We start from the raw sequence: 21,458 nt of genomic DNA, 5'->3' as shown, positions 1-21,458 counted from the left end.
TAAAAACAGGAGATGAAAAATATATGCGAAACGAAAAAGTGAAAAATGTAAAACGGTGTAAAATGTAGAAAAATGTACTAATATCAAAGAGTGAAGTATTATTTTGGCAACGACTTGCTTCGTTCGTGTGGGCAGTATGCAGAAATTATAAAGTTTTTCGATCTCAAATTAAAAGTTTAGCATGAATCAATTCGAATTGTTGTTAGATCATGCGTGGGCTAATATATCAAAACCTCTTTGTATGTTAACGTTTTTAGATTCGGGTTGTGTTCTTTTTACGTAGAAAATACCCTCCGGTTTTGCCAATATATATAGCTACTTGGACAGTCTGCACAAGGAATTCTATATTTATTTATTTTATATACCAAATAAATTTGGAGATCAAAGAGAAAGGAATACTTGTAAAGAGGTCTTGTAAGTTTTGGCGACAACAGTGATTTCGCTCTTTCGACGAAGACGTATAAGTGGTTTTGTGACACCACGAACATAAGGAAGACTGAAGCTGTGCCGGAGGCTTTATTTTCAGTCAAACTGAAGAACATGCCTGGCTAGTAATTCTTCCGGTGACGGTTTAATTAAGTCAGTTCCGGACTTTTTTTTTTTTCTCAAAGATGCTGGAGATTTGATCAGATGAGTAGTCAATAGCGTGTAAGACGTTGGTAACATAGCTTCTATTTTAGCATGAAAACGCACGTAGACTTCGACGGAGACAAGCGACAGCCAGAACGACGTCTGTGTTCGGCCACTTCTATCTAGATTGATGTATAAGATGATAAGATGGGATTAAAAGTTAGAGGATCGTGATTAGCAAGGGGAATAATTTGATAGTCTCTTATGATCCCACGAAATTGCAAGAGAGCCAACCTGAGTAAAAAAACTCAGCTTTAGAAAGTCTGTAAGTCTTTAAATAGCCTGTTCCAGGCTCTCTGTCAGTCCTGGAGACGATAGAAAAAGCGGGCGGTCGACGAGCGGGATCCGATATCCCTTTTTCTCTCCCAGACCCTGCTCGTTACCCACCCACTTTTTCGATCGTCCCCACTGACCGAGAGCCTGAAACAGACTATATTTTAAAATTTATTTTTACTCAACATGTTTAAAGTTAATGATATCATATAAAGGCATTGAAATAAACAAACACAAAACCCGTTTGAGATTTGTTAATAATTTAGCCCATATACAGTTTTTGTCATTTTAAAACAACAATTTACTCTTACCGTTGTGATTACTTTGGAATACAATTTTAGTATATCTTAAATCACTTTAAACATGTTTAACTACGCCCTTTAAGAAGAGTCCAGATCCCCTGTTCCCTTGTTTTTTAGATTAATCGTTTGAAAAAAAAAATCTTCATAAGAGGACTGTAACAGGCCATTTCAGAGTTACCATGTGCCTCTGTTTCAAAACGATTCTTCGTGCAAAACCTTTCATCTGAAAATGAGTTTGATTTGCATGAAAATGAACCTGTAGGCGGAACACATTTTCATATTAATGGTTTCCCACGAAGACTCATTTTGAACGCTATAGACACAAGGGAAATAGCCCGATTCGAACTTGAAATAATTCTTAGTTAATGGTTGTAATCACTTTGCAAAGAATTTGATTTACTTCATACAGACAGGAAAAGTGAAACTCTCGAGGGCGATTACTTAAACGAATTTGAATCTTTCTTGCAGTTGAACTGAGGTTCACACAGGAGTCCGAACCACCTGGCTAAGCAATTATAATGTGCTTGTACCAGAGTAACAATTTATATCGTTTAGGGAAGTGAGAAAATAAGTAAGCCGGTAAACCCGGGTTGCCGGGTTTTATTTTAAGTGTCTCCTGAGGACTGTAAGCGATTTGCTTCAGAATCAGGTTGGTTAAAAGCCAATCCATCTATTATTTAATTAACACCATAGAAGTTTGTTTCGGTTTTCCATATAACTAAGTTTAACGTCTGTTACAGGTTGACTCTCATACTAACACATTTCTTATGCAATCAGCGGATGCTCTCGAATCCGTTACGTTCATGAAAACTACTGAAGCAATTTCCTCGATTTCTAAAGACACGGTTTTATGGTGGATGCCGAGCAAGCCTAAAAGGAGATTCTTCCGTGTTAGGCTATTTGTTGACCAGCTCCTTGGTTAAGAATGTACAGTTTGATTTGATTGGTTTAACAGACAGTCATAAGATGAATTTTAAACTAAGGGATCTGGCTCTTAAATCCTAAAGTCACTTTTTGTTATTTATTCCAGACATAAAAGGCGTTTTTTATATTCTGCATGGAGGTACTCAGTCCCGCTACTTCAGGAAAATTTCGCAGCAATACTTTCTTCATGGTGGAGCTCTCAACCCAATCCAGCCCTTCTTTAGTGTAGTACTCTTCTTTGTAATCAATAGTCAAAAACCTGTTCGAGAGACGAAGAGCGTGGTCTACATGTTAGTTATTTCAATGGGCCCTATGCACGACCCCGTCACATGGTACAAACAGTGAGACTTGACTGGTGCGAGTTGCTAGCTCTGTTTCGGAAGTCTGCGTCGGGTTGCATCCCAGCATGGCTGATTTCTTACCATGAGACCGTGTAGTGCAAAGGGCTTATCGCAAGCAAGCTCATGGGTCAAGGATCGCGTATCTTGAAGAAGAGTTAAGCTTGAATTTTTCAATCACAAAAAAAAGTTTGTTGAGGTCTTGCGGATGCACTACAAAACCGACAACATTACAGACCCATAAAAAAAAATTCTTACCCACCTCCTCATTTCTTTCCTGTTAACGATACGCGTGCAAAGATTCTATCGACTCGTTTTTTTCAGACACCTCGAGACATTTCGAGAAGCTTAACCCCTCATCTCACCGTGATTGAAATAAGCACCACATACCTGTCAGTCTTCAGACGGCGGTTCGCCATACACAGGAAAAGATGAAACGGAGTGTCTCCAAAGCCAAACCCTTCTGGACGCGCTTCGGCCAGTGAGCCAATCAGAAGGTCGACATCTTCAATGATGCCGTTATACGCCTCTCTGAGTTCCGCAGCGATTATGGTGTCATTGGTGAGTTTCTCGAAGGTGTCTGGTGCTGTTAAGTTCAGTAACCGTCTGAATTGGTTATATCGTGGGACTCCTCTCTCGCGGTCTCTTAAAATGTCGATAGTTGCCAGGTCAAGAAACTGAGAGAAAAGATCAAGTCAAATAGTGAATACGAAAAAAGTGACAGTTTACTTATTAAATTTTACGCCTAGCCAGCAAAGGGTAATGCTAAAAAGAAAACCTCCACTTTAATTTTGTAACAGATTAATTTCACACAATTGAAAGTAGCTTAGGAGAATAATTCAAGTTGTCAGCCATTTTTGACGATCGCGCGCGTTGCCTGTTCTCCTGTGGAGTATAGTCAGCTATGCTGCGCATCTTTGACTATTTGATCATAGCAAAACTGGGATTGTAGCCTCATTATTAACATCGTACTCGTCCTCCTTTCTGATGTCTTGGTATCTTAAGCCTCATAAGCGTTGTAGGATAGTTATGTAACACGAGTTGCCCTGCTTTCTCCACTCCAAATGTGAACAGAATGTCCTCCAGCTGGTTCTCATCGAACACGGTGCGAGCATTGTCGAAAGAAAACTTCGGAAGGCTGTAGGCCTTTCCACTGAAACGACCTGTAAAACGAACGACAATAACAACATCAGAGGCTCGAGGATATACAATTACATTACCTTACATTGAGTAGTTCAATACTTAAAATAGGTTTAATTTTGGGCATGAAACGTCTGTGGTGTGTAGTGCTTCTAAAATGTTTGTGCTAAACAATAACAGCGGCGTGCAGCATCAGAGAAACGTTCCACAGGGCTAACGCTGGTCTCATTAGGGAAATCCTCTTGAAACTAAAATGCACTAAGGTATTCATGTCGATCTCTTCATGCCTTATTTCGTGCCGTGTCCTTTTTTGTTCTTATTTGTTTGTTCTACTGTTTCTTTGCGTCTTTGAAAAATGTCCTTACCTGAATTCATTCGACGAATGGCAATGGTATCTGGCAACAACGAATGCATTCTATACACCGAAACGAATTCTTCAGTCAGGGAAAATGGAACCCCTCTATAGTCCGGAGGGTTCCCCTGGTGTGTGGGGAAGCTGTTTGCTTGTACGGTGATGTTCATGTCTCTTAACATCTTCAAGATCCTCGGGCTCAGCTTGCCGTACCACTGTGCAAACAGTGACTCGTGGATGAAGTCCGTGTTCAGTATTGCAGCAGTCCATTCGCGGGTGTGGATTTGAACTATTTGAGCTGTGTTGATAAGCCTGTCAAATAAGTGATAGGAATTTTATTTGGGCAAAGAAAGTTCTAAATTTCAGATAAATGGCGGTATTTATCCAGCAAGACGGAACTATTCTGAGACGTATTATATGTAAAAAACAACTAATCACCTCAGCCAAATTACTGCCATTGTTAAACTCCATTTAAGTCATAATAGTCACATAATGATCGGAAAAATGTAGGTCTAGAAAAGGATCTGTGAGCTCTGAATTGATTGACTGATTGACTGACGGATTGATTGATTGATTGATTGATTGATGATTGACAAAACCTGGTCGTACCTTGCTGTTTGAAAGAGGAGATCATCTGTCCAAGTGGGATGATTCTTCAGCAGCATGTCGCAGATTAAGTTGTGCTCTCTTGTGAACAGGTTGTGAAGAATGCTTAATCCAACCCACCAGTTTTTGGAGAATCCTGGGTAAAAATAAGAATTCAGAAGATGTCCAATCAGAGCATCCGTTATATCGGTGTCTTATTAAAAAACAACAACAAAACAAATCAATACACAGCATTACCGGTGATGTCGATATTGGTCCTGGGATCGACAGGCAGCAATCCATCATCGTCAACTTTCAGTTTACCGTCAACGAAGGCGCGAACGCGTGCATGCGTTTTTTTGTCACTGCCATACAGCTGTGAGCCGTCCCACCAATGTGTGACGTCATTCTGGTAGGTAGGTGGTTCGTAATAGTTAGTTTTACAAGTGTCTGGCTTAGTACAAAGAATTTTCATGAAACCTGAATATGAAAAAAATATGAAGAAAGCTTACTATCCAGTAGTTCAGTTGGTGAAAGGAATTCTAGAGTTGCCAAAGTGTAGCTTCAATAAAACTCCGACAAATAAAGTCGAGTATTCTGAATTTTGGAGATGTAATATTTAGTTCAGCAAATCACTATAGTCTAGCCAATGCCTAGGTCTGCATACTCTAATGATTCCTTGCTATAGTAAGATTTCATTTACCCTTCAGTTTTGAATGTAGCGGATCATCTTGCTGTAGAGGAACTTTTATTCGGTGTTCCGTGATTGGCGTACCGTGGTCAAACCAGTCATGTACCATAAACTGGACCCAGGCCACCCCAAAGAGATTCAACCAAGGAACCTGAAGAAAGTTCTTGCGTTGTAACAACCTGCAGGAAGAATGAATCAAATGTTTGTCTTGCGTATGGTAGTGAAAACGGGTCACTTACAAAGTAATGTTTATTGCGCTTGAAGATTTACCATAATGTTTTGATCGAGTGCTATTTTAGCAATAGAGCCCTTTTTCCGTGTTTACATAGCCTCGACTAAACACGAGGAGGGTTGGGATTCCGAGACAGTTATGCAAACCCGAGACGTAGTCGAGGGTTTGGATAACTTTCGAGATTTCTCCTAACCGCCCGAGCGTTTAGATGAGGCTATGTAAACACGGAAAATGTGCTCTATTGCTTTTATAAAATAAGTCTCAAAAATACGCGCGAATCCAAAACGTCACGACTTCAACCAGAGCCAGCCGAGAATTTTCAACAAATGACAGCACGGATTTGAAAGTAAAGAAGATGATTTTGTTCGTGATTCGATCAATTAATCAATCAATCACGCTGGAGCATTGTGATTGTTAGCCGTTGGAAATGTCGATTTTGATTGGGTGCTAATCATATTCCAAATCCCACTGCGACTAAAAATAAAATTATCTCAACAGTTGCAACCCTTGAACCCTTATAGTGTGGCCTGTTGCGCTCACTATAAGAGTTGAACGAATTTCAACAAAACCTATTATCTAAGGATAAACGATAAGATGCTTTTTTCTACGGAAATAATTTTAAACTTAACGACTAGCTAAGTCCTTTCTACAATAACGTCCTGACCACGGGAAGTCATTCGGAAGTTTCACCCATGGAAAGAACAAAACGACCTAACCTATCGACCAATGAGAACGCGCGTAGTAGCTCAGTTATTTTACATAATGACTCCAATGTTGCATACCCTAAAATCTGTCACATTCCAAATCCCACTGTCATCCTGACTATGTCCCGGGAGTCAGGATGCTCTGCTCTCGCTTGGAGGCTTTGAATGTTACAAACCATCCCTAGGCTCTGAATCGTATGCTTTGGGCTCGAGCCCTGGCCGGGGACAACGTGTTTAAGACACTTAACTCTCACGGTACCTCTCTCCACGCGAGTGTTCAAATCCGTTCCGGCGAATTTAATCGGAGATGTATCAGCATCCCATCCAGGAAAAAGTAGAAAGACTCGTAAGAAACCGGGTTTACACCGCCACCGAGGTGGTAAGCCACTAAAGAGGCTTGACGACAGTGAATATAATCGATAACAACGAACTGACAAAATTTTCAGTGAAACAGAAGCCAAATTCAACGAGTTCAGTTTTGCAGCACACTGAGTAAAGAATGAAGCATAAATTTAAACCTACTTTCGGGCTAAAATTCGTGGATTGGGTTGAAGGAGACGTGTTTCGTCCGTGTAGGAATATTGTAACGGGACGTTCCTGCCAAACCGGTAAAACCTGCTTCCAGCAGCAGTGTTGTTGAGGTCGTTACACGTTCCATCGATAGTCCGAGCTGCTTTCATTCTCTCTGTACAGAAATCTGTGAAACATAGAACAGAACATAAAATCATAGTTAACTTTAAACATGAGGTCACATCTTTTGAAAACTAACAATAGCAACAAAAATTGGTTGGACTAAAAGAAATCGGAAAGAAGTCTCAAGCAGCATACATTACAATCTGCCTGCGTTGGCTAGCGTTCTCGCTGCTGCTGTTGCCGCTATGCTTCTTAGGATAATTGCATGCAGCTGTTGCTCACACTTACACGTATTGTAGAGGGAAGCATGATCGCCACCCCCACATCGCTTCTTTTTGTTCCCTGTGCACTTTCGTCGACATTTACACTCTCTAACTATCGCTTCTGTTTCGTACCCCATACCACAATAGCATCTACAATGAAAATGGGAAACAACTTTAAAAAATTGTGACACATTTGGTGACGTTCCGTTCCGTTATACATGCATTATGCTATTGGTGGCTAATCATACTTCTAGTTTTAAACAGAACCATGCATCAGTCGAACGCGACGCATGCCGTGTAGGAGCCCAATTTGAATTTGTAAAGCACATCTTTGATTATGTACTGTCAGAATTGAATTACCGCTACATGAATTCCTGCAAGCAATTTTTCATTATCAGGACAACTTTGGTGATCCGAAGAACGAAAGAAAAAAGTTACTTTTTTCATCAAAAGGACAAGAGCTGTCATTGACTTCGAAATCAAGAGGGAAAGGAACCATTATAGTGACTATTTAAAGACAGCTCATACTGTGTATTGACACGTAAACCGTCCAAGATAATTAAGATAACTGTTGATAATCAATACGATTCTAGAATTGCAATCATCTAGCTGCATAATCTGCAGCTAGATGACGTCACAGGCACTGATTTCGAAAATACACTGTGCGCTTTCGGCCAATCAGAAAAGAGATAGTGAGTTCAATGTATAATAATAATTAGTATTAATATAAATCTACCGGGATTCTACCACGAATGCCGTTCTCTAATTGGTTATGCTACTCACTATCTATTCTGTTGTAGATAGTGAGTGCCCTAGCAGTGTGCGCTAGGGGCCGCTTCTTTGCGTTTTCGAAGTGACTTTAAAGAGAATTTAGATGAAAGATTTGAACACCCATTAGATTCATACCAAAACAATTAGGTTATTCACTCTCGATTTCTATGCGTCATAGAAATCTCGAGCTCATAATCTTATTGTTAAATGTATAATTGTATACCTCCTGCTCTTGTGTAGTGCTGCATAAGGAAACATGTTAGTTTTACACGTGGCAATGCAATCCTCAGGAGTTACTAAAGCTAAGTACTGCTCCGTGAATCCATAATCCATCAGCATAGACACTTTGACGCAGCCTATATAGCCATCCCCTGAGAAAAAAATTGGTATTAACATTATATATCTTTGAAAAAATTGTGATTAAATAAACAGAGAGTTCTAATTTAATATTCTGAAAAAAGTGATAGAACAAAGCAAGACAGCTCTGACGACTCTACATAATGGAACAAATAGTAAAACTGTAACTAATGACCTAATTCAAAGAAACGCTCTAAAGCTATGTATAAGATAGTCGAGTTAATATAAATTACGAGCTGTTTTTTTAATTTAAACATAACATGCATATTTCAAGGAGGACTCGAAGGCGTTGGTAAAATGGGGAAACTGTAGCCAATTACTTTGAACTCAGTTTATGAAAGAAAAGGTTTGCGACTAAAGCTTTTTTAGTTCTTTTCCACCATCATCCTCGATGCTTTTCCCCTCGCAAGACATTTGGCTTAAAATCCCTAGTTTTCTAACATTTATTCTTGTCTGATATTATCACTGTTGAGCTATGAGATCGTCCTAATATGTTTCAGAAACTTCCACTGCACCCAGTTTGACGGCATAGTTAATAGGCGTTATCACTTACTGTGCAAGAAGCAGTCAGTGTCCTAATCTAAGTGAATGGAGCATTTGAATGTTGTAAGTAATATATGAAACACTCAAGATCGTGTTTGAACACATTTCCAAGACCGAGAAGACAGTTGAAAATACGACGCGTAGCGGAGCATTTTTGACGAACTTCGAGGTGTTTGGAAATGTGGTCAAACACTGTCTTGAGTGTTTGATATATTTTCTCAATCGAAACTAAAACTAAGGAGAAAACGCAGAAATAAACTCGTAAAGATCTCTGTTTGTTAAGATCAGATATCCAAACACCGATATTGTCATGATTTCCCTTGCTTATTAACTTGAGGAATTATCAATGAGTTTGAGAAGTGTGGGTCTAGACTGGTAACTTACCTAACACTGGATCATTACAGCGCATTTTGACCTGTGGCAGTGGATTGGGATAGGAATCATACAGAGCATTATACAGCAGTCTTTCTCTCACTAATAACGTGTAAGCCATCGTCAATACCAGCGGCATGTGCCACCACACGTGACCGCTGGTCAAGTATCTCTCGATCAATCGTGCTAAGTAAATTAGTCCGGGATCCATGTTAAGAACAGTCAGCGGTTTTTCCTATCAAACAGCTGCAATTGATAAAGGGAAGTTAGAAAGAACTTTAATAGTGTTTATTGTAAACCTAAATGGTACTAAAAATTCAGGATACCATCAGTAAACTTGAATTCTTCACCATTCAACTTTTTTCATGTGTCTGTTAATAAATCCCCGTAAAATAGCGTTTTCGCGCGGTGAAATGGCAGCCATGTTGTTGTTTCATCTGCTTAACGTAAGGAAGTTTCTTTTCGTATACAAACATCTCCAATTATCATTCGACGCATATGTTTCGTTTTCATTGGCCGAGAGCCCATCACGTGACCTGCAAATAACTACCTACAAATAAATAATTTTCTGCTCATGCGTAATACCATCTAATGTGCTTTACTACAAATAATATTCTGTTCTTGCGTAATTGTAACCACGATCTTGCAGGAAAAATGGCAGATCGCCCCTATGAGCGGTTAAAAAGGGATTAAATATGAAAACAAACTTGAGTGATAAAATAATGATCGAATTCGGTTGTCCCAAGATATCGTGATTGAACATCCTACTGTCCTTCTGAGACCCCATTGGGGGTCTGAATATCTCGCATCCCGTTAGCTTTTGGTCTAATTATTTTGTATCCCATAAATTTCAATTTCAGAAACTAACAATTTTTCCCCTCCATATCCCGAAAAATCTGGTCTAAGTACCCCCGTATCCCGTTGATCTGTCCCACAAATATTACGACACGTATCTCGTTAAATTTTAACCTTAATATCCCACATCGCAAGAGCCCCTTAAATGACCTCGCTACTGTCCTGTGTCAAGTCAAGTCATCTTTACTTAGGCAGGGTAGCCCCATCATGCAGCCATAGGCTGGTATCAAAAGGGGCCCTGCGTAACTAAACTACATGATAAATGGTCAGCAAGCAACAGGTCGTGCCGGCCAAAAGCCCTCGTGTTATGTTTCTTTCGCATGCAATATAATAGAGACAGACAGAGCAGAGCTGTCGTTTCGACCAATCTTGTTGACTTATAATTCAATAGTCAAGAAATGCTGCAGCGCTGTATTTCGTAGCAATAGTGATTTTATTCCCAGGATATAATCAGTCTGTTTCTCTGCGCACTGAATAACCACGAGCACAAGCTAGTTTTCGGCCTTAGTGACGTTCCACAACTACTCCCCAGCACTATTCGCCATGCAGTACCAAATTTGCGACAGCAAATCTAACTGACTTACATCCATTAAAGCAGATTCCTATCAACATTATATCTAGATCTTTCTTTCAACTAGTATAAGCGCTATCCGATTGACTGTCAGTCGCTAATGTGAATACGTCAGAGATAATCATTCGCTCAAACCTCCACCGTAATGGTACCTGAGTTGTTTTAGAATTCCGCTTTATCCAACACATGAATGAAATCTTTACACAGCTAGCCCCAAAACTTGCTTTATCTATCCAGCATGTTCAGTTTCCGGTGCCGATTTGATTTTGGCGATTAATATTATCTTGTGTGGGGACAAAGTTTTACGTTATGGCAATCAACTTAAGCAAAATTCTTATGACTTTACTAGAAACGTTTTTTGGACTTAGCCATGTTTCTTTGTCCCATCCATCTTGATGAGGTTTTGATCACTTTTTTTGCATGGCCATACAAGACAAATCATGTGCCACTAACTTACATCTTGAGCCATCTAATTGGTAAGGAACGCTAACAACCAACACTTATACTGTATGCATTCTCAAGTACGAGGCAACTTTGTTCCGGCCTTTGTTCCTTAAGACTTAACACTTCCTCAAAATGTGATCGATTTTCTAAATTGTCATATGTAAATTTATTATTTGTGTGTCAGATGCTCAAGGTTAAAATTGATAATGAAACTTGTGATTACGCCCCTTAGAGCGGGAGAATTATCAGATGCATATAACTAAGTTGGCGAAAGTAAACAAGGAAATGTGATAGGTGGGAAACTAATTTTTCTGTCAAAAGTTTCGTGAAGTGATAATCAGGAAATTGGAAGATATAGAAAGAACTTCTCTTTGAAAGAAACTGGAATAAAACCAACAATAACAATCGCCGATCATGTCAGTAACAATAAAAACATATTAGACAAAAAATAAAGGAGTTGCCGGCCACACTCATTTCTTGTGAACAAAGGAAGAGGCTCGAATTGTCTCCTCTCAGAATGCTTGTTACGGCTCTTAGCTCACAGTCTTGTTAAGCTGGGACTGAATTGCTTTATAGTTTGTAGTTGCGAAAGTTCAATGACTGTACATAGGATATTATTTTTTAACTTCCTGTAAAAGTTTCTAATCCGGATTTTAAAGCTGAGTCGACAAACTCTTACTTTTTAAGCAAATTAACTCAAACCTCCAAAGAAAGTGAAAGACTAAAAGATATTTCAACGCGAAAATTACCACGCAAACAATATGTAATGATTTCTGATATATTAGTAGACGAACTCTTTGCTCCTTTACTTTCCATTTTTCGAAAATTAATTTTTCCCAGCCATAAATGCAGTTATAACAAAACACAGCGACTGAATACTTACCGAGAATCATATAGTCACAGCGAAAAAGGAATGATGTTCCAACTTGGCACACTCAAAAATCTGAAATGAATTCAAAGAACAGTAAGGTAACGAGATAAAGCAATTAGATTTGTTTACAATACTGCCATTTCCGGGCACTCAACATTAATTGGCCTTATTGGTCAAATAATATATGACGGGAGATGCGAAGATCCGGTTATTGTTATACCACACTCATTATGGGCATGAAAGCATTTTTAATCTCTCTGTTTACTTCTCTTTTTTCATCGTGGACATCCAGCACGTTAACAGGAATTTGTTTAAGAATGGCTGGCAAAGATGTCTGAAGATTCAAATTCAAGTATTTTTCACTCTTAAAAGCATGAAACTGCCAAGTTGGAGATATTCATCCCAAAAGAAGTACTTTTAGTTATTTTTCAGTTGTAAAGTGAATTTATGCTGAACATTCAATAAAAAGTGAAATTTGATTATTAATTAGATCAAACTTGATAGAATTATAACGCCAGACCCGAGTACTCAAGCATCTTGGTCTGCTGTCAGGTTAAATACTATTCCATTATTTAATTCATTACCGTGTTTAGAAAAGTGCCTGTCAGTTTATACGGAGATAAAATATTTAACAATTATTCCACGAGCGTGGGTTAGATACGAGATGATAGATAGCCAACGAGACGTGTGGTGCCAAGTTTTATATCCAACAAGTTATCTAACAAGGGCGAGTGGAATAACTGTCTTGTTAAAAACGCCCCCCAAAAATAGAAAACTAAACAAAAATGAAAAAAACGTACCCGTACGCCGAACTCTCGTTCTAAACTCTTGCCCTAAACTCATGTTTTTGTCACCGCTGTTTATATTCTTACGCGTGCGCTTGCCATATATCTGTAGAGTATGATGTAATAGCTCATCTACCATGATGGCTAAGCCAATCAAAACTCTTGAATTGCATTATCCAATGATCCACTTTTTGATAGGAAAGAAATGCTAACTAATGGCAAATACTATGCTGAAATAAGGTGAAACTGCAAAAATTCAGCGAAACCTGAGACTTTCAAAAGTCTCGGGCTTCACTGAATTTTTGCTAATATGGACCTGTGTAATGCACTGCCTCTAAGAGACAGTGTTTATTTCGTACATTAGTGTAAAAGAAAATACAAATAGCCATAACACTCCAATAGCAGGAAACAGATAGTTTAACTATAAGATAGGTTGTCACGAGAGATAATTGCTTTTTACTCTTAAAACTTACTGCCACGTGAAACTGTACTTAAAAAAATTGACAAAATAAAAGGAAATCTTGATTAACAAGAAAATACATTCATCACGGATTTACTGAACATTTAAGAGAAACCAACAGTGGGGGACGGGTCTATGTTTTATTTTAAATGTATTATACTCTATAATAATTCGAATCGAAAAAGAAGAAGACAAATTTATGGATGTTCACTGATACTATAGTGTCACCAAAAAGAGCATTTCGATCGGCAAAGCAAAATAAACAATGAAAGGCCACGTTTGAAAACGGTGCTCGAATCATCAAATTTAAATCAAGTTGTTAGTGATAACCAGCGACGAAAAACATTGGAAGAAAGAAAAAAAAAAACAGTACGTATAAAAATTATACACGTTTCAGTCTTGACATGCTTAGGAAAGTGATTCGATAATCGCTCAGTGTTAACTCGCAAGAAAGCACTGATTCCAAGCCAAGTTTTCCTCGAGAAAAATAACATGGACTATTGAAAGTAGCTAAAACCGGATTAACTATACAATGTTCGCAATGTACAACTGTTAATCTAAAGATTTAACATTTGGCTAAAATTTTTAAACAAAGAATACACACCCGTGTAAAACAAGGCCAGTATTTCCCATCTGATATCGGCAAAATCACGTTCATTACAAACATTCATTACCATCATGGATATCATCTGCGAATTAACAGGTAATAAACAGGCACTAATGCCGCGAAGATTTCTAAACAGCGGGAAATAAAGTAAGGAACAAATAGTTTTTATAACTACTTTACTTCCATTCCCTTGAAAGAGGCCTAAAATCATTTTCGTTGTTATGAATACACGAATTACTAAGACAAACTGAAAAACAAAGATATGGGCAATCAAAATTTATTTTAAAAGGCTGCCTGGGGAGGCAAATATTGTTTTGTATGAGACTTTTCCTAAATGTTGGTACGAAAAGTGGAAATAAAGCTTTAGAAATGATTGAACAATGACAGGATTAGAAGGGTAAATGCTACAGTTGACTTTAAAATAACATTGCTTGTCAGATTTAGTCCCGCTTTCGCTCTACACTACAAACGGCATCTCAAAATGTTCTTACCTTCGTCCAAGCTAGCCACAAGTTAATCAAATATGAACTGGGGCAGGCACATGCATCAATCTTTGCTACTGAACGAAACAAGCTGCTTCGTATCAGAAGTTTCTATCACCAAAGATTAAAACTATGGAGAAAATTGATATTTGTTTTTAAAGAATACAATAATGGCTCTTAGAGAGATTCAGGCTTAACAATGGAAAAATTGATTATTAATGACATTGAAATAAAAGCCTTCTGTTTGTAGATTGTGCATCCACTTTTCCAACGGTAAAAAGGAGATCCTACACCCACGATTCAGCAAAAGACAAGGGTTAAATCTTTTTCATAGAAAACATATTGATTATGATACATAGACGTTCAAAACTATGAAACTTGATATTTTCTTTGAAAGATTCGGGGTTTTTTTAGGATCGCAAAACAAGTTTCTTACGTCGCCTTGGAGACTCAACGTTCCCAGCGATAATGCAAAACGAAGAGAATAAGACAATTCTCTATTACAGAAGATCTTTTCACATGAAAATTCCAGACGCGCAAGAACCTTTTTCATGGGTATTTTTGCACGAGAAATCGTATAGTATTTGTGCTACAAAAGAACTTAATTTCCAAGCATTAAATTCAGAATGAGTATTTTTAACCGCCGATCGTCATTGTTTGTTCGATGCAGCTAAGTTTATACCTCTAGCTTTCTTTGTGATTGACAAGAGATATTAGAAAATAATGTCTTTTTAATCAATATTGTCATTGTAAAAGCGTATTGAGAGGTTTAGTGACATCCCTTCGCGCGTCTTACGTAATTACCAATAAGTAGAATTTTCCTCAAAATGCTTATTGATAATGCTTGTCATTGAATACGCGAAGGACAATTTTCTCTACATCTAAAACACTCGAATAAGTACTGATTAAAGAGAAATATAATAACTTCCTTGAAGCTTAGAATTACGAGTTAAGTTAATTTTTTTTTCTTTTGTGGTCTTAAACTTCTTTGTGTAACATATATTCACACAGCCGTGAATTTTTCAAATCGAGAAAATGCTGTGGGTAGTTAAACTGGCTGATGTACAAGGAAAGTTTTACTCGAATGTTGGTCATTCCGAATTTCGGTTCGAAGTGGTCTTTGGAACAAAGGAAGGAAAGCTATTATTTTCCGTGGTGTAGTGTTTGTTTGACCTCACACGAAGCACAAAAACCCGGAACAAGACGATTTCTGAAGAGGTGGCTATATGTTATTGTAAATGGAAAGTTTTTTCCTGAATATATTTTACTTCTTTATCCTCTAAGACATTGTTTTAACATGTTAAGTTTAATTTGCTATAAGAATTCGATTTAAGTTGTTAAATATTACATTTTACTGCTTTAAATGAATTTTTAAAAGAAACTGAAATTCAGTCATCAATTTCAAAAGTAACTTCCAAAATGGACATGTAACCTTGACTGAATGACATTTGTAAAAAAAATTAACACTTCTCGTGATTCACGTTTGTTCTTTGACGTTTATCGATTAAAGCATTTTTATCATAACGTTACTTACGTTCAAAAAATTTTTAGCCAGAAGTTTTTGTCTGCGGGTTCACTTGTTCAAAAAGGTTTAAGAATCCAAAATTAGTTTCGACATCAATTCAGTTTTATAAATTTGATGTGATGCGTATGATGCAGGAGGTATATTTTTTCTTTCCCTTAACCCTTTGAATACCAACTACGCATATATGCGTAATTAATGGTCGTACTCTTTGTACCACTTGTGACGTCATCAATTTAAATGTCATCAGATATTCTTGATAAGCAGATAGTAGTGCTAGGCTAGCCCTTTCCGCCCAACGGTCAGGTTTAGATATCGACGACATTCCGACGTCGCAAATCGAAAAACAAGGTTATCAGTTTTGGTGCAAAAACGGTGGTAAAATGGTCCACAACGCCTATGATTGATCAAGGTCCATTTCTAGGCTACGCCCGTAATTAAGATCCAACTTTTCACTGCAGCCAGAAAGAACATACAATGCCAAATTTTGGCTTATGCGCATGCCCGTAATTAAAGTTTTGCTCAATTTTGTACCTAATCCTCGAAAAATCTCTCCTTTTAGTAAAAAAAAAAAAAAAGCTTTTTTAGCAAAACTTTAGCGTCATGGCAGCTAAAAAACCTGACTAAATGGTTAAAAACGGTATTTTTGGGCGAAAGTTTTGTATTCAAAGGGTTAAGTTTAAACCGGGCCTTGAAGAAGTCTCTTGTTCCCATAACAACAAATTTGCCACGGGCAAAATAAGGGACCATTTTTAAATGTCACAGGTAAACGACATACGAGTACCAGGCCTTCCTCTGCCGGGCGTTCGACAACGAACACTACTAATGAAGGTTATCATTTGAGAATGATCTTCCATTTCTCCGTTATAACAGTGATATATTTTCTTCTTCACAAGTACTTTTTTAGCAAACACGATTGACAATTTTTTGAAATTGAAGAACCTGACATATTGTAGAAAAAAACAGATATAATTGAATAAAACATGAAGGAGTTAATCTTCCGGTGTGAAACGTGGAACAGTAGCCAAAATCTTCTAAAAAGAACACAATAAAACCAATGGCATAGCAGTTGTGTATAATTCTAAAGAAATAAAACTCTTGCTCTTGATATTTACGACAATAAGATTATTTGTGACTGATTTGAACGTTATTACAGACCTCACTGCACGATGAATAACTAGGTTCGCGATATAACCGGACGCTAGCTGTGCTTTACACACGAATTTTTTCCTTTGTTTGATATCGTGAAAGGCACAATGACACGCACACACAGATAAAAAAGATCAAGCCGGACCCACTGGACTTTCCCCACCCAAATAATAATAATAATAATAATAATAATAATAATAATAATAATAATAATAAAACGAGGATGTCACGATATTATGGGACATGCCAATACACACAGACAGGAAAATAACAGCCAACAGACCCGATATAGTGATTAAAGACCACAAAACGAAAACCTGTAAATTTATTGACATGGCAGTACCATCAGACAGAAACACATCCGTGAAAGTCAGTGAAAAACTATCCAAATATAAGGACTTGGAAATCGAAACAAGCCGAATGTGGGGCATGAGAACGGAAACGATACCAGTTATCATTGGAGCACTTAGAGCTATCAAAAAGGGACTAGAAACTTATCTAGTGTTAGAGCAGAAGAAGTCTTTGAAAGTCGTTTACACAATGCTTCAATAAATTTTCACGAACCAGTCTTGAAAACTGTTACGCCATTAAGCCTGTCAAAAAGGGCGTTTAAATCCACGAAGTTTACACCCGCTTTCAGTGTTGCGTGCATAGGCGACATCTTTCGACCATCTCTCGACATTCCATCTTTCGACATGCTATGTAAACGGCTGAAAGACCGTTTACCTGTGAAACTGGCAATTTTCCCGGTTATTAGCGGAACAAATGACAAGTATATGATAATTACTGACCTCAAATGAATGAAGAAGATTGTGGAATTCCAATTTACGGGATAATTCAAACGATTTTAGTGTAGTCGATCAGCCCTCAATAGTGACTTCCGGTGGAATTGGGCCGGTACCGCTCAGTTAATGTTCGAAAGATGTAAACATTCAAAGCAGTCGATTTATCCCTCACAGAATGTTTTCTTGATACTCCTAGCCTAGTTTGATGTCAAATAAATCCATCTTTCATGACTAAAAGTTGAGTTTGACCGAAAAGAAGCCAGTTGTGCTCACATTTTGACATAGGCCAGGTTACATAGCATGTCGAAAGATGGCATGTCGAGAGATGCAAGTAACACTGAAAGCGGGTGTAAAGATGAAGCTGTATATTTTGAAAAGCCCAACAGAACACATATAAAATAAACGTTTTTTTTTCAAATCTGAATCTGTTAAGAACAGTTAGCCGATCAGACGCAAGAAAAGCAGTTGTACAAACACAGCTTTTGCAAGTTAATTGAAAAGGTATTATTTATGAGCCACACGTATGCCAGTATTTACCGTTTATTTTAAAGTATTGAAAGTGAAGAATGATCATCGCAGTAAATTTTCCAATTTAAGCAATTGGTTCTTCCCTTTCATCTACAGCCGCAGTTCATATATGAATTATTTCATATAAACTTCACATCATTTCACTCCTCACGGGAAGATATGAATTCAATAAATTGACCTCGCTCCCAATGTGTGGCTTCATAGCTCAGTTGGTAGAGCATCGCACCGGTATCCCGGAGGTCACGGGTTCGAATCCCGTTGAAGCCCTGATTTTTTCAGGCTTCTTCTTTCCAATTGCTTAAATTGGAAAATTTACTGCGATGATCATTCGGCTTCACTTTCATCTACAACCGCAGTTCATATATGAATTATTTCATATAAACTTCACATCATTTCACTCCTCACGGGAAGATATGAATTCAATAAATTGACCTCGCTCCCAATATGTGGCTTCATAGCTCAGTTGGTAGAGCATCGCACCGGTATCGCGGAGGTCACGGGTTCGAATCCCGTTGAAGCCCTGATTTTTTCAGGCTTCTTCTTTCCAATTGCTTAAATTGGAAAATTTACTGCGATGATCATTCTTCACTTTCATCTACAACCGCAGTTCACATATGAATTATTTCATATAAACTTCACATCATTTTAAAGTATTGTTTTAGTATCTCACCTTCAAGAATATTGATAACAATATGATAGTTAGAGAAACCCTTTTATTGGATAACGTTTCTGCTTACAAAAAAGGTCCGAATACCCTTTTTTTAACCAGAAACGTGTGCTTTTATGAGGGGAAAGTTTGCATTAATTAACCCACATTGTTTTACAAACTGCTATCGTTGCTTGGATACAAGCAGCTGCAGAATTAGGTTTCCGTAACAACAAAAGTGCTAGGTTAGTCCTACGTACAAGGCGGGCTGGAGGCCACCCCCTACCCCCCCCCCCCCCCCCATAAGGGTTTTTCGAAGTTTTGGAAAGAAGATTTACTCTGAGAGGCTGAAACGTTCAGTAGCTGTTCCTTCATTCTCTGCGGAAATTTTGATATGTCAATGGTGTGTCCATCATTTTTTACGTTGCCATGGCAACCATCAAATTCCAAAAATCAGCTCTTTTGAGATAATTCTGTAGTTTTTTCCAGTTTTCTACATCAAATAACAGAAATTCATGAATTTGGACACTTTTTAAGCATTCTGGCTTGATTTTGTGTTAGTTTCCTATATTTCTTGACTCTTTTTAAAAAAATAGTGAAATCCAAAATGATGGATCCAAGATGGCGGGTCTAATGACGTCATTTGACGTCATATGACGTCATTACCAACAAAAATGGTATCATCTTGTAGAGCAAGCTCAGGGCTATCTAATCAATGTAAATTTATTTTGCTATGCTTTAACGGAACGAAACCCAAGAGGGCGGTTCCATCCACCCCTCCCTTGTACCACGGGTGGCCGGTGGGGGTATGAGTTAGCTTGTACGTCCAAGGCTGATAAGTGACATGTGGAACAAATATTAAACAACGACAAACATAAAGATTCTATGACATACAAAAAAAAAAAAACAAGAAACAAAAAACAAAACAGAAAGGTAATATTAATGATGGAGCTTTTCATTCAGGTTATAATTAATATATTGTCTTGTTTTAATTCTGTGAAAAGGAAACTATATTTTTTCCAAAAGCATAACAGAACACCAAAGGAGACCAAATTTAGGTACTTTTTGTGATGATCGACTCTCCAACTTGTTCCATTTTATCAGGTTTTTGTTTATTTTCCATTTGTTTGCCCGTTTGTTTCAGTATCTGAGGCTAGTTTACTAAACTATTATTTTTGAGATAACAGTCATTTCCTCGATTTTCATAAAAACTGAGACCCACTCCTGCCAGAGGAAGACATGTTTTTGTAAAAAGTGTCAGGTACCAACTGAATTACACATAAGTTGACGAAGTTGAATCGACATTTCTGCCACTTACTTCTGGTACAACAAAGATAACTATCAACAACCTTAGCAGTAATATAAGGCTTTTATAGAATCTTTTAACCTTTAGTTGACTTTCTATTACCAGCAAAATATTAAAATATTGCTCGGTTAACTGGTACTCTCTGATCGCGTATACAATCTGTTACGTTGTTGGCCTCGTGTACCCTGTGGCTGAATTTACAACTCTTGGGGTATTATTCAGGAAAAAAGCTGGTAAATTGTGATAACTTGAGGTGCCAGAAATTGTTCAGCTTGTTGAACATTTCGCTATTTGGCAAATGAAACCTTCGTCAAATACCCTCGATCCCAAAGTGAAAATCTTACCTGCCGTAAGGCAACCGTACACAGCTACTACTTTCCTCTGCTTTCAATTTCCAAGGAATGTCCTTCTAATAAGGGAGATTGATGAAAACTCCAATCCAACGAAAGCGCTAATTCTGTGGCCTTACTGTATACTGTTAATCCACTACTTATTAAATCTGACATTCACGACAACACAAGCTCTTCGTTGGTTGAGATACGAGACAAAAAACAAATTGAAGAAACACCTACTAATTTTCTATATCAGCAACGCCCAAACAATTTAGATGCCTCAACGCCCCTTTACACTAGAGCCCATGATTAGGGGATAAAAACTGGCAGGGAGGTGAGGGGCTGGGAGCCATAAACTCCTATAACACGCAACGGACAATCGGACGATAAAGTTATAAGCAGTAGGGATGCGTTTTTTTTTGTTTTGTTTTTTTTGGGGGGGGATTAGCCAGAGGTTCAGACTGCTGGTATTGCGCTATATATCGCGGCTATAAAAATGTAAATTAAAATCAAACGGGGTTTTTGGCCTGCCTCGTGTCACTTATTTTAGAGCACGGAGAAATCCATTGCTATAAAATTAAACAAGTGTAACTGATGCAAGCGTAACGCAAGATTAACGGTAAACAGGAGCGCAGAGGTATGGTTGGCGAAATGGTGCAAAATTCACAAAGTTTATATTCATTCACATTTAATGTTGTTATTATTATTCACGAATATATTTATTCACATTCAACAACTAAATTTATATTCAAGAAATATACTAATTCACATTTAACGACGTATTTCGTATTCACGAATATATTTACTCACATTTACGGGATGTATTCATTCACATTCAACGGTTTATATTCATTCACATTCACGATCGAAATATTGGTTTAACACGGTGCAATATTCATTCAACGTTTTCTGCGCACCGCCTTCGCGCATCATTAGGTCCCAGCTCACGCTCTATAATTTCTGAACGCAATATGGCGGACGAAGGAAGCCTTATTATATGAAGGG

The 21,458-nt window shown here is 37.9% G+C and overlaps 1 protein-coding gene across 3 annotated transcripts; it reads right to left on the bottom strand.

Moving 5' to 3' along the window:
* Positions 1-1,142: 1,142 nt before the first annotated feature.
* LOC110054186 (uncharacterized) lies at positions 1,143-14,546 on the bottom strand. 3 transcript variants are annotated; one of them, XM_020760531.2, is made up of 13 exons: positions 14,195-14,546; positions 11,864-11,923; positions 9,123-9,356; positions 8,062-8,209; positions 7,093-7,217; positions 6,694-6,868; positions 5,248-5,414; positions 4,803-5,024; positions 4,569-4,701; positions 3,973-4,271; positions 3,440-3,630; positions 2,858-3,144; positions 1,143-2,388 (listed from the first exon to the last, which is right to left on the bottom strand). In XM_020760531.2, exons 3-13 carry the CDS (start codon positions 9,319-9,321, stop codon positions 2,223-2,225), a joined length of 2,112 nt encoding a protein of 703 aa, XP_020616190.2. In that variant the 5' UTR covers positions 9,322-9,356; positions 11,864-11,923; positions 14,195-14,546; the 3' UTR covers positions 1,143-2,222. The 3 variants fall into 3 exon arrangements, with proteins under 3 accessions (XP_020616190.2, XP_089129158.1, XP_020616191.2); XM_089273032.1 differs by lacking the exon at positions 14,195-14,546 and adding an exon at positions 13,701-13,793; XM_020760532.2 differs by lacking the exon at positions 14,195-14,546 and adding an exon at positions 12,652-12,727.
* Positions 14,547-21,458: the final 6,912 nt, after the last annotated feature.

The sequence above is a fragment of the Orbicella faveolata genome, unplaced genomic scaffold (assembly GCF_042242905.1).
Source record: "Orbicella faveolata isolate gen_17 unplaced genomic scaffold, um_ofav_v1 contig_1, whole genome shotgun sequence".
NCBI lineage: Eukaryota > Metazoa > Cnidaria > Anthozoa > Scleractinia > Merulinidae > Orbicella > Orbicella faveolata.
This window is presented reverse-complemented; position numbering and strand designations above follow the sequence as displayed.

What these genes read in the sequence shown, in the direction of transcription:
- LOC110054186 (XM_020760531.2), bottom strand. Translation starts at nt 9,321, where the DNA reads ATGGATCCCGGACTAATTTACTTAGCACGATTGATCGAGAGATACTTG. An exon ending in GACCAATATCGACATCACCG is followed by an intron (nt 4,702 to 4,802) that starts GTAATGCTGTGT and finishes ATTTTTACCCAG; the next exon opens with GATTCTCCAAAAACTGGTGG. An exon ending in CATTCGTCGAATGAATTCAG is followed by an intron (nt 3,631 to 3,972) that starts GTAAGGACATTT and finishes TTCGTTTTACAG; the next exon opens with GTCGTTTCAGTGGAAAGGCC.